An 11,226-nucleotide genomic window follows, 5' to 3' on the forward strand; every position below is an offset into this window, starting at 1 on the left:
AAGGCAGAGTCAGGGAAGGGTCTCTGATGTTTTTAATGGTAGGGGAGTCACAGACCTGAAAGACGGAAGCTATGAAGGGACAACTGATGGAGCAAACTTGGAGGAGTAATGAGGAGGGACTGGGCACAAGAGCAAGATGGCGCTGCTTACTATGGGCAGGTGGCCAAAGGAGAGGAACGGGGCTTCCCTGGTGGCGCAGGGGACACAGGTTCGTGCCCCGGTCCGGGAAGATCCCACATGCCGCGGAGCGGCTGGGCCCGTGAGCCATGGCCGCTGAGCCTGCGCGTCCGGAGCCTGTGCTCCGCAACGGGAGAGGCCACAACAGTGAGAGGCCCGCATACCGCAAAAGAAAAAGGAGAGGAACAGAAGAGAAGGCAGATAGGGAGGTGAGAGGGAGCAAGCTGAAATCACCTTGTTAAGGGTTAGGCAGTTCTGGGTGAAGAAATGATCATACTGAATCTTGACATGATCACATGTTATCTTTACAAGATGGGTGTGAGTCTCCTGTCCCAGAGGCTGGAGGGAGGGGTGAGGGAAGAGGCTTCAGAGGGTCAGAATAACTTGCCCAAGGTCACACAGCTAAAAAGTGGGAGACCTGGGATTTGACTCAGCCTCTCTGGCTCCAAAGCCCCTGCATTTTAACCACTGCATTGTACACAGTATGGATTGTAAGAATTGGGGTTACCAGTTAAAAGTGAGGGCACATAGGTGGCTTGGAGACCTTCCAAATTGTGCAGAAGCTGGAGACCAGCTTTAACAGTCGTTGAGATACCCCTAATGAGTGTGAGGACCTGGACCCAGTTGATGCCAGGTAGCATGGCATGTAGCTGGGAAAGAGGGTTGCATGACTTGATCTATTTTTTTTTTTTGGTGAGGGGGGAGGTATAGTTGTTTTACAATGTTGTGTTAGTTTCTACTGCACAGCAAAGTGAAGTACTGTTTTATACATATTCGTGTATCTATGTCAGTCCCAATCTCCCAATTCATCCCACCACCACCCCCTCATGACTTGATCTTAAAACATTTTTTAAAATGTTATTAATGCAATTGATGCATACGGTTAAAGATTAAGTAGTATCAAAAGGTTTGTGATGGAAAACAAGTCAATAATTTCAGCTCCCCTCAGCCCTCAGATCCTTTCCCAGAAGCCATCACACTGATCTCCCTTAGGGCTTTCTTCCAGCCGATGTCTACATAGTTCTACATTCTGTGAGTAGACAGCTTATTGAATGGGGCACCATTTTTCTTCAACCACTACCTGCAGACATGTCCTGTCAGCTGTCCCTCGCCTGACACTTGACAATATCTTGGGCAGGTTGTGTCTCTTTCCCATCATTCTTGGTTGTAAGAAAAAGTCTCATTTTGATCATTAAGCTTCACTGGCAGTCATTAAAAAATCCAGTCATGTCCCCATTTAAAACTTGGTCTTATATCCAGTTCACACCTTCTCCCTGGTGGCTAGGTAGCTCAACCTAGTCTATTCTGACCTTTGCTTTCCTCCTCTGTCTCCCTGCTCTGATATTCCAGGTTCCCAGCATCAGAGAAAAATGACAAAAGATGTGTCATCAATGGTCAGTGTCCTCCGTAGGGCAGATGTTCAAATGCCCCAGGAGCCCATCTGTGTGTCTTCAGAGTGTTGGCATTTCCAAATGCTCCAGGCACTGTCGTTGTGACTTCCTCCAGCTCCTGTCCCTAGCAGTTCACCCCATAGCCTCTTTCTGCAGAGGTCTTCTCGCCCTAGCACACGGGGTGCCTTCAAGACATCAGGGTCCACTTGGCTAAAAACTCATTGGCCCCCACCCCGCAGGCTGCCACTGTGGGCTGCTCACACTAACCTCCTGCCTGACCATACCCAGAGGGAGAAGGGACCCCAGTCTCTGGGTTTGTGTAAGTCCTCCAAATTCAGGAGACACACAAGGACTCTACCAGAAACTCTTCTGTCTAGAGTACAGGTACCAGGGCAAGCCCACAAGTGTCTGAATCAGCAAGCCCCAGCCAGAGAATGGAAGGACAGACTCCCTTTCTCTAAGGCAGTGCCCTTCACCAGGCTTGACCTGGTGAGCAACGTAGGGAGGGGAAGAGATTCAAGACCCTCTCACTTCCATGAACAGGAAATTTCCAGCCTTTCTAGGTGGCCAAGGGAGCTGGCTGCTGGGCTGTTTTGTGTTATTATTATTTCTTTAATAAGTCCTGTCCTGAATGTGGTAAAACCTCTCTTTAGAAGGTGAGGTTATCAGCCATTCTTACTAGCTTTGGGACTTAGCTGAAATTCCAGGCAAAAAAGGCCCTCGTTTTTTTCGTGATAGCATTTGGATTTTTTAAAAATTTTATTTATTTTTTGGCTGTGTTGGGTCTTCGTTGCTGCGCGTGGGCTTTCTCTAGTTGCGGCGAGCAGGGGCTACTCTTCCTTGCGGTGTGCGGGCTTCTCATTGAGGTGGCTTCTCTTGTTGCAGAGCACGGGCTGTACATGCACAGGCTTCAGTAGTTGTGGCACGTGGGCTCAGTAGTTGTGGCTCTCGGGCTCCAGAGCGCAGGCTCAGTAGTTGTGGCGCACAGGCTTAGCTGCTCCGCAGCATGTGGGATCTTCCTGGACCAGGGCTCGAACCCGTGTGCCCTGCATTGGCAGGCGGATTCTTAACCACTGAGCTACCAGGGAAACCCTGGAATTTGTTTTATGAAAATAAAACTGCGAAACATTCTCAAACGGTTTGTTTTTTTTTTTTTGGCCACGCCGTGCATGGCATGTGGACTCTTAATTTCCCAAGCAGGGATCAAACCCGTGGCCCCTGCATTGGAAATGCAGTGTTTTAACCACTGGACTGCCAGGGAAGTCCTCAAGTGGTTTTGGGGATACAAGTTAGAGTTTTCTTTTTTCTCTCCTGTCCCTTACATTATCTGTGTCCTCTGGGGTCCATTTTTTTTTTTTACTTATTTTGGGCCCTTTTTAATTGGAGAGGTTTTCTTTACTATTTGGTGACCTTGGATCATCCTTTCTTTTTTCTTTTTTTTTTTTTTTTTGCAGTACGCGGGCCTCTTACTGTTGTGGCCTCTCCCGTTGCGGAGCACAGGCTCCGGACGCGCAGGCTCAGCGGCCATGGCTCACGGGCCCAGCCGCTCCGCGGCATGTGGGATCTTCCCGGACCGGGGCACGAACCCGTGTCCTCTGCATCGGCAGGCGGACTCTCAACCACTGTGCCACCAGGGAAGCCCCCATCCTTTCTTATTTAAGAGTAAGTCACTAAGAAGCTAATGGGGGAAACTGCGCAGGAGCTCCTTGACTGGTAATCCTTTAGGGCAATAGATTGCAAATTGATTGGAGCATCAGAATCACCTGGGGACTTGTTAAAACATTGAGGATAGGGCCCCGCTCCCAGAGTTTCTGGCTCAGTAGGACTGGGATGGGGCCTGAAGACCTGCATTTCCAGCAAGTTCCCAGATGATGCTGATGTGGTTGATCCACTGATCACACTTTGAGAACCACTACTACTGGATGATCAAATGTCAGGTACCTTTTCCCTGAGGGATCCCAAAGCCAGTGAGTTGCCTGGCTCAGGCTGCTCTGCTCCCCAGTGGGGCTGGAGGCTGGTACCCTTGTTATCATCATGGGACTTCTGCTCAGTTCCCCTATTTACCCTCAGCCTTGTCCTTGCTATTGATGCCCCTTTCTTCCTCAGCCTTGATGCCAAAAACTCGGCCTCTGTGCACCAGTGCCAAATTGAATTTCAGAGACAGAGTTTTGTTTGTTTGGTTTGGTTTTTTGGCTGCATTTGGGTCTTCATTGCTGCATGTAGGCTTTCTCTAGTTGCGGCGAGCGGGGGCTACTCTTTGTTGCGGTGCGTGGGCTTCTCATTGTGGTGGCTTCTCTTGTTGCAGAGCACAGGCTCTAGGGCGGGCCTCAGTAGTTGCAGCACGTGGACTCAGTAGTTGTGGCACGCAGGCCCTAGAAAGCGTGGGCTTCAGTAGCTGTGGCGCACAGGCTCTAGAGCACAGGCTCAGTAGTTGTGGTGCACAGGCTTCGTTGCTCCGCGGCATGTGGGATCTTCCTGGACCAGGGCTCGAACCTGTGTCCCCTGCATTGGCAGGCAGATTCTTAACCACTGTGCCACCAGGGAAGACCCTTGGTGACTTTCTTGAGGACAGTTTTGCAGCCTTAGAGTGGAGAAGGATAACAGGGTGACTGGTTGCTGGCCCCTGGGTCTGGGGGGAATAGGAGCAGGGGCAGGTAGAGGGGATGACGTTGTCTCTAGAGTCCTGGGTGTGCGTGTACAGTGACCAGCCACAGAGTCCAGGCTGGGGCGGGAGGAGGGACAGTTGCAAGAACACAGCAGGGACTGATGGCATAGTTTTGTCAAGAGTGCCTTATCAGGTTCATACTAGCTCTGACTCTGTGACCTTGGGCAAGCCCTTACTCGCTGAGGCTGAGAATAAAATGGGAATAATCATACTAGGTCGGGGCTTGGGGGGGGGATTAACTGATAAGATAAGGGCACTTAAGTGCTTTAAATGTTAATCTGTGTGGATTCTTCAACCTGGTAGCATCGGGAAGAACCAGGGGCCTTTTGAGGTCAAAGGCAATGGGAGATGTGGCGGGGAGGAGATGGGCCAGAGTGGAGACCACTCACCGAGGCAGGGGCTGGGCCCTGGGGTCAAACCTGGGATCCTGCCCCCATACTCTCCAGGCTATTAGGAGATGGAGAGGAAACAGGAGAATTCCCCAACTACAAGAACGAGGCTCTATTAGAGGGTGTAGACGGGGAGGACAGTATGCCTGGCAGGTGGGGACAACCCCCAAGATAGAAAACAGCTCTTAGAGGTGGCTCTGAGGAAAGGAAGCTGTAGTGCAAAGGCAGCCAGTGGGCAGGGTGTCACTGAGCAGCAGTGGGTACTGTGTATGGCTTGGGCAGGGGACGGGCTGACTGCCGGGGGTGGGCGAGGGAGGCCAAGGTTGATGGTCACCTTCAGGGCCTCCAACACCTGAGTCACCTCATGCTGGAGCAGGATGGCCACCGCTGAGGCTGGGATGGTGCCACCTTGGGTCTGCGGGGCATCTTGGAGTGATGGGTAAGAGAGGGGCGGGCCATGCAGGATTCTCCCAGAGTCCCCACGATGGCTGATGATGAAAGGGAAGCTGAAAGAGGCCAAGCAGGTGCTGTGCTATGCAGCTGGTGTGAACAAGAAGACCATTCCTGTAAGTCTGCTGGATAAGGTAAGAAGCTTCAGGCCTAGAGTGGGACCAGGGCAGGGGGCTATGCAAGGGCCTCTTCCCTCCTCATCCTTTCAGGTAGGACCTCGGCCCAAAGGGTGTCCCCAGCCCACTGCTTGAGGAGCATGGTGACAGCAAAATCAAGCCCTGCCAGGGGAAAGACAGAGGCCAGACTGGCCCTGTGGGGGGCAGGGGGGCCTCGTGAGTCCTGTTGGGGGAAGGAGCAAGCTGGGGTCTCGGCCCTGCCTCTGGCTGGTCCTGCTTGTCCTGTAGCTGCAGCTGCCTGGAAAGAAGGTGACTACGGCCTCTATCCTGGACTTCTATAGCAACAGGCACCTCCGCAAGGTGACCTTGGTGATGTGCAGCATGTGGTGAGTACCCAGCAGGGACTGCAAACGGCCTTGCAGGCCAGGGGTACAGGGAGATGATGGGCGTGGGCAGGCTGCAGGGAGAGCATGGCCTGAGGACCCTGGTGCAGCCTGCAGAGCCCAGATCTCTGTGCTCATTTCTGTCCTCCACTGCCACCCTGCTGTGCTCTCCTCTGCCTCTGTCTTTATTCCTGGCCCCGGCTTTCTGTGTGTGTCTTTTTCTCTAAGTGTCTCTCTTCTGGCAATGAATTCTAGGCTTGCTATCGGTTGCAACTATTATATGCTGAGCCTCAGGATGAAGGAATTGGGAGTGAACATCCACTTCACACAAGTGATTCCTGGCATGATGGAGGTGCCCGCCCGGCTGTGCTGCATCTTTCTCCTTGAGCAGTTGAAGAGGAAGCGAAGCCTGATTTTGACTTTCTTCCAAGGTGCCCTCATGTGCTTCCTTAGCCTTCTGCTCCCCTCAGGTACAGCTTCCCCTAACCTCCCACTTCACCTCCCTGATGCCACCCCCGGCCTTCCGGCTTCCTCAAACCCCTCCCTCCTGCCTCCTGCCCCTATCCAGCCAACAAAACACCTTGGCAGTTAGCCTCATGCATCCAGACCCCACCTGCCCTACAGAGGCCCCTGCACGTCCTGAGCAGGGGCCATTCTCTAGAGCACTGCCCTCTCGGAGGGGAGGGGGTATCCCAAACAGGGCACGTGCAGCTCCCAGAGACCTGGGAAGGGAGGACGTGCTGTCCAGAGGAATCGTCCTTGTGCAGGAGAGTGGGCAGCCTTCTTCTGCCTGATTCCAACTCCTGTCAATAATTAAATGTGAACAGATGCAGCAAAAGTAGTCCTTCAACTGCTACCCCTGCCCTGTCTCATCTGTAGTCTCACCAGGAAAAAATCACTTGCCCACTGAAGATTGAGCATAACATTGGGCCAAACTCTCAGGAACAATTCTTGCATGGAGGCCACTCCTTCCCAGGGCGGGCACAGTGCCCTGCGCCCTGTCAACTCAGAACTAGGGAAGGAAATGGGAGGGTGGGCTGGCAATATTTTCAGAATTTCAAAGAACCTGAAGACAATGCATATGCTCCAGGTCACAAGGCTAGAAGAGTGTGGCGGGGCTGAGGATGTGGACATCAAGATGTCAGTGTTGGGGGCTTCCCTGGTGGCGCAGTGGTTGAGAGTCTGCCTGCCGATGCAGGGGACACGGGTTTGTGCCCCGCTCCGGGAGGATCCCACATGCCGCGGAGTGGCTGGGCCCGTGAGCCATGGCCGCTGAGCCTGCGCGTCCGGAGCCTGTGCTCTGCAACGGGAGAGGCCACAACAGTGAGAGGCCCGCGTACTGCAAAAAAAAAAGATGTCAGTGTTGGGAATATCCTGCCGGCCCGGTGGTTAGGACTCCGAGCTTCCACTGCAGGGGACCCCGGGTTCAATCCCTGGTCAGGGAGCTAATCCTAATCCCGCAAGCCACGTGGCATGGCCAAGAAAAAAAGATGTCAGTGTTCATTCACCTGATCAGAATTGCTGACCGCAAGAGCCCCTTCAGCCACTGGGGCCGGGATGGCGGAGCCTGGATGCGGGGTCCACCTCAAGGGGCTCCCTCACTTTCCCTGGGGTCTGGAATTTTGTGTGTCTTGACCTGGACTCTTCCTCTCCCAGATGTTGGCAGTGTTGACAGGCTAAAACAAGATGGGGGAAACAAAGCCATTGTTCAATTTCTATTGTTTGGTGGTTTTTTTAAAAAGTGGGTCTATAATGAGTCAAGCAGAAACGTCTGAAACTCTCACATGTGTGAGAGGAACTAGGAGGAAAATCCCCAATATATAAAATTAGATCTCCGGTTTCATCCCAGAGCCAAGTAAAGCCAGACCCAAAGTGGGGAGTGGGGAGGCCTGGGGCAGGGTCCAGCAGAGGCTGATGGGGAAGGAGCTGAAACTCCTGGCTCCAGGTCAGTGAGCAGGGCATCCAGCTCCCAGCTTCCCCAGGCCTGAGGAAGGGCGTTTCCCAGGCTCTTTTCTTCCTCCTCCAATGTACATGTCTGGAGTTGGGCATCCCGGAACGTCTAGCTGTGCAGGCCCCAGGGACCAGGCTTGCAGAGGATGAAGGGGAAGTGGGGAGAGCCCTGAGCAGGGAGCCTGGCACACAAGACGCAGGCCAGGGGCTGAGTGCATGCTTCAGGAGGAGCTGGCCGTGGGGTGGGTGAAGCTGGGTGAACATGTGGAATACAGGGAGGCAGAGGTGCAACAGCTGAGTCCACACAGTAGATGGTGGCCTGAGAGGCCACAGAGGTCCCCACTCCACTGACCAACTCTCCCGCTGCAGATGTACTAATTCCCGGCCTGGCTGGGCCTCTAGCAGACTGGCCCTCCTCTGAGTCTGCTGGCCAGCTGACCAGGTGGTCTGGGTAGACCTTCAGATGCCTTCTAAGAGGGATTGAGGGAGGGCCAGTGGGCAGGCCCCCCAACCTGCCCCGAGGGAAGGATGGCCACATTGTCTGGCCACAGAGTTGAAATCCCTCTTGGTCTTGATAATTGTGCTTGGAGAGTTCAGCCTGGCCGCCACGGTCACCGTGTTCTACATCTACCCTTCTGAGCTCCTCCCCACTGTCCTCAGGTAGGGGGCCTGGTGGGTGATGGCCGTGGGGGCATGGGGAGTGTGGGGCAATAGCAAGATGGGTAACAGCAGCTGAGATTGGGCAATCGCCTGCTGAGAGGCACCCTGCTAAGCAATTTACATGGGTTACTCCATCTAACCCTCACCAAAAAAAATCCCCCTAACACCATCATTAACCCTATTTCAGACAGGAAATCAGAGAGATAAGGGCACTGGCTCAAGGTCAAACATAGCAGGTGGCAGAAGTGGGATTTGGACCTAGGCAGTCTGACTCCAGTCCCTGACTTGCACTGACTGCCTGAAATGTGACTGGGCCGCTCTGAGGTTCAGGCCCTTCTCCACGGGGGCCCTTGGTGATGGCTGCAGTATCCTCCTCCCCACCCTCCCACGCATACCCACGCTATGGTGTGTGGTCTTACTTCTCCCACTCCTGGACCCATGAAGAAACTACTACCTACCTTGCAACAGTAAAGAACTAAATTCTCCAAGGTTGCACAGTGAGTTGGGACAGGGTGGAGATGAGGGTGTGGGGTTTTCCCTAAAACCTTTTTCCACCCTACCCAGTCTCTGGGCCCAAGAAGCCCCCAAATGAACTTTCACCTCCCCTTCCAGGGCGACAGGTCTGGGGCTACTGTCTTTGGTCTGGGCTGCTGGAGGTATCTCATCCTCGATAGTCAACCAGAACATCGCCATCCTACCCGTCTTTCTCTGCTGCATCTCAGCCTTCGTGGCTTTGTTCTTCTGCGTCAAGCTGCCAGAAACGCAAGATCAGCCCATCCCTGACAGCCTGGAGCACCTTCCGCCAGAGAGAAGGTAGGTGTGTGAGGCTTCTGGGCTCTGGTCAGAACAGGGCCTCGTTCTCAAGCACTGTCCATCCCTGCCCCTTCGCCAGAAGGGCCTATGATACAAGGGCTACTCTATGTCCACAGCAGACTCCCTAGCTCTACTGGATGCTGCCACGTACCTCTGTCCAGCTCAGCCTCTGCCAGCTCCCATCCTGCCTGGCTCTCCTGACCTAGCCTGGGCCACGTCTTCTTCTTTCTTCATCCCCTGGTGCCTGTCTGGACTGGGGTGATGCCCTTCGAAATACTCAGGGCTCCCTCCCCTCCCAGGGCACAGGGGACTGGCTTGGAACCAGCTTTCTGAGTACCTCTCCATTCATTTCTGAACTCCCAGGTGCTCACAAAGGACCCAGTCTTGATTTACAACTCTGGCCTCTTGGCCCCAGTAGCCCAGGACCCCATGTGGGAAATGTGCTCCACCCAACTGCTTCATGGGCACTTCTGGTCTCTGGTCTCCTAGTGCCACTGGAGAAGGCTTGTCATGATTGGTAGCACCATCCCTTCTGGGATTTGGGCCAGCAAAGCCCAGAACTCTCTTCCTGGACCTGAGCAACAGGGAGGAGCAGAGGCTGCTTCATGTCCTACAGTGCCCTCTGCTAATAGCACAGGGGCCTTTGGCCTTCCTCAGTCCTCCTCCCCACCACCCCCTCCTCCTTGCCTCCTTTTTCAGACTCTCATTGATACCACCTCTGCTAGGCATTGTACCAGGGCTGGTAAGAAGTCCCCAGGCTTAAGTAAGCCATAGTTTATAGGGAGACAGATACGCAAACAGTTATCACCAATGGACTCTGACAGAGGGATGTATAGGACGTATAGGGACCCCAGGAGGGAGGAACTTTAGTTTGGGGAGTTGGGGAAGGTTTCCCAGAGAAAGTGATATTTGAGTAGGGCTTTGAAGGATGAATAGGTGTTTGCCCCATTGTAGAGGGTGGGAGTGCCATGCAGCAGAGTGACAGCATAGTAGGTAAGAACACAGGCTCTGGAGCCAAAGGGTCTGGATTTCTATCTCCGCTAACACTTCCTAGTATGTGCACAGGGAAGTTACCTAATACTTCTGAGACTCAGTTTCTACGTTTGCAAAATGGGATGATAACATAGTAATAATAATAGCTAAGCTGTATGGAACATTTACCATGTGTCAGGTCCTGTTCTAGATACATGCCTTTTCACATTTCATCGTAACAACCACCACATACAATAGTGACAGGTCCTGTCACTATCCCTCATTTTACAGGTGAGGAAACTGAGGCACAGAGAGGTAAAGACATGGAGCTGAGCCTTCCTATCTCATAGGGATTTGGGAAGGTTACACCCATATAAAGTGGTTGGAGGAATTTCCTGGCGGTCCGGTGGTTAGGACTCTGCACTCTCAATGCAGAGGGCCTGGGATTCGATCCCTGGTCAGGGAACTAAAATCCCACAAGCCACATGGTGCGGCCTAAAATAACTAACTAATTAATTAATTAATTAATTAAAAAATAATAAAGTGGTTGGCACAGTGGCTCGAGGCAAGTGCTCAGTAAATGCTCGTGATGAAGATGGTGGACAGCGTCCCAAATATGCAGAAGAGTGAAGGGTCTGACTAGGGTTGGGAGATGGAACAGGTCTGCTCCTGGAGGTGAGGGTCCCTCCCGGGCTCGTGATGAAGCTTGGCTGGGGACCTGCCAAGGCGTGGGAAAGACCCACCTCTCAGGAGTGCAGAGCCAGGCCTGGCCGGTGCTGCTTCTCTCAGCTCCCAAAAACATGCAGCTCATGAGTTTTTCTCCAATGGTTTCTTCAGGACCTTGAGCGAGGACATGTCGAGCGAGGACATGTTATGTGACGATGTGACAGAGGAAGTGGCCAAGAACACCATTGTCAACACCACGATGACAAATGTGGACCAAGACAGTCTCTCCAACCTGTCTTTGCAATCTGGAGAAGGAGAAATAGACAAACAGGAGGACTGAGGGCCAGGCCCCCAGATGATCTCGGGCTGGAGTTGAGTGGCCGGATCTGGGGCTGTGGATCTCAGACCATGATTTCCGGTCCCAGTCCAGCTTGGTGGGGGCAGGGTCAGTCCTGCCCCGAGGCCAGCCCTGGAGATCCAAAAATGGCCCCTTCTCGGGGAACTAGGGTGTGATTCATTCCAATAAAGGTACTGTGTTGGACTTGAGACGACTAGGTCAAAATTGGCTGTGTCTGGAGGACCCAGAGGCCCAAG

General features: G+C 53.2%; 1 protein-coding gene across 1 annotated transcript in view; it reads left to right on the top strand.

The window, feature by feature from the left end:
• Positions 1-10,972, top strand: part of SLC22A14 (solute carrier family 22 member 14) — a gene marked incomplete at its 3' end in the record, with an annotated part of 28,179 nt that extends 17,207 nt beyond the window's left edge. Inside the window, exons 7-12 of the mRNA XM_079934324.1 lie at positions 5,086-5,206; positions 5,477-5,574; positions 5,827-6,041; positions 8,007-8,181; positions 8,794-8,994; positions 10,804-10,972. Of these exons, the coding sequence (XP_079790450.1) occupies positions 5,086-5,206; positions 5,477-5,574; positions 5,827-6,041; positions 8,007-8,181; positions 8,794-8,994; positions 10,804-10,972 (979 nt within the window). The remainder of the gene's footprint in view (positions 1-5,085; positions 5,207-5,476; positions 5,575-5,826; positions 6,042-8,006; positions 8,182-8,793; positions 8,995-10,803) is intronic.
• Between the last annotated feature and the right edge of the window lie 254 nt (positions 10,973-11,226).

This window comes from Stenella coeruleoalba (assembly GCF_951394435.1).
Source record: "Stenella coeruleoalba genome assembly, chromosome: 10".
NCBI classification, from domain to species: Eukaryota; Metazoa; Chordata; class Mammalia; order Artiodactyla; family Delphinidae; genus Stenella; species Stenella coeruleoalba.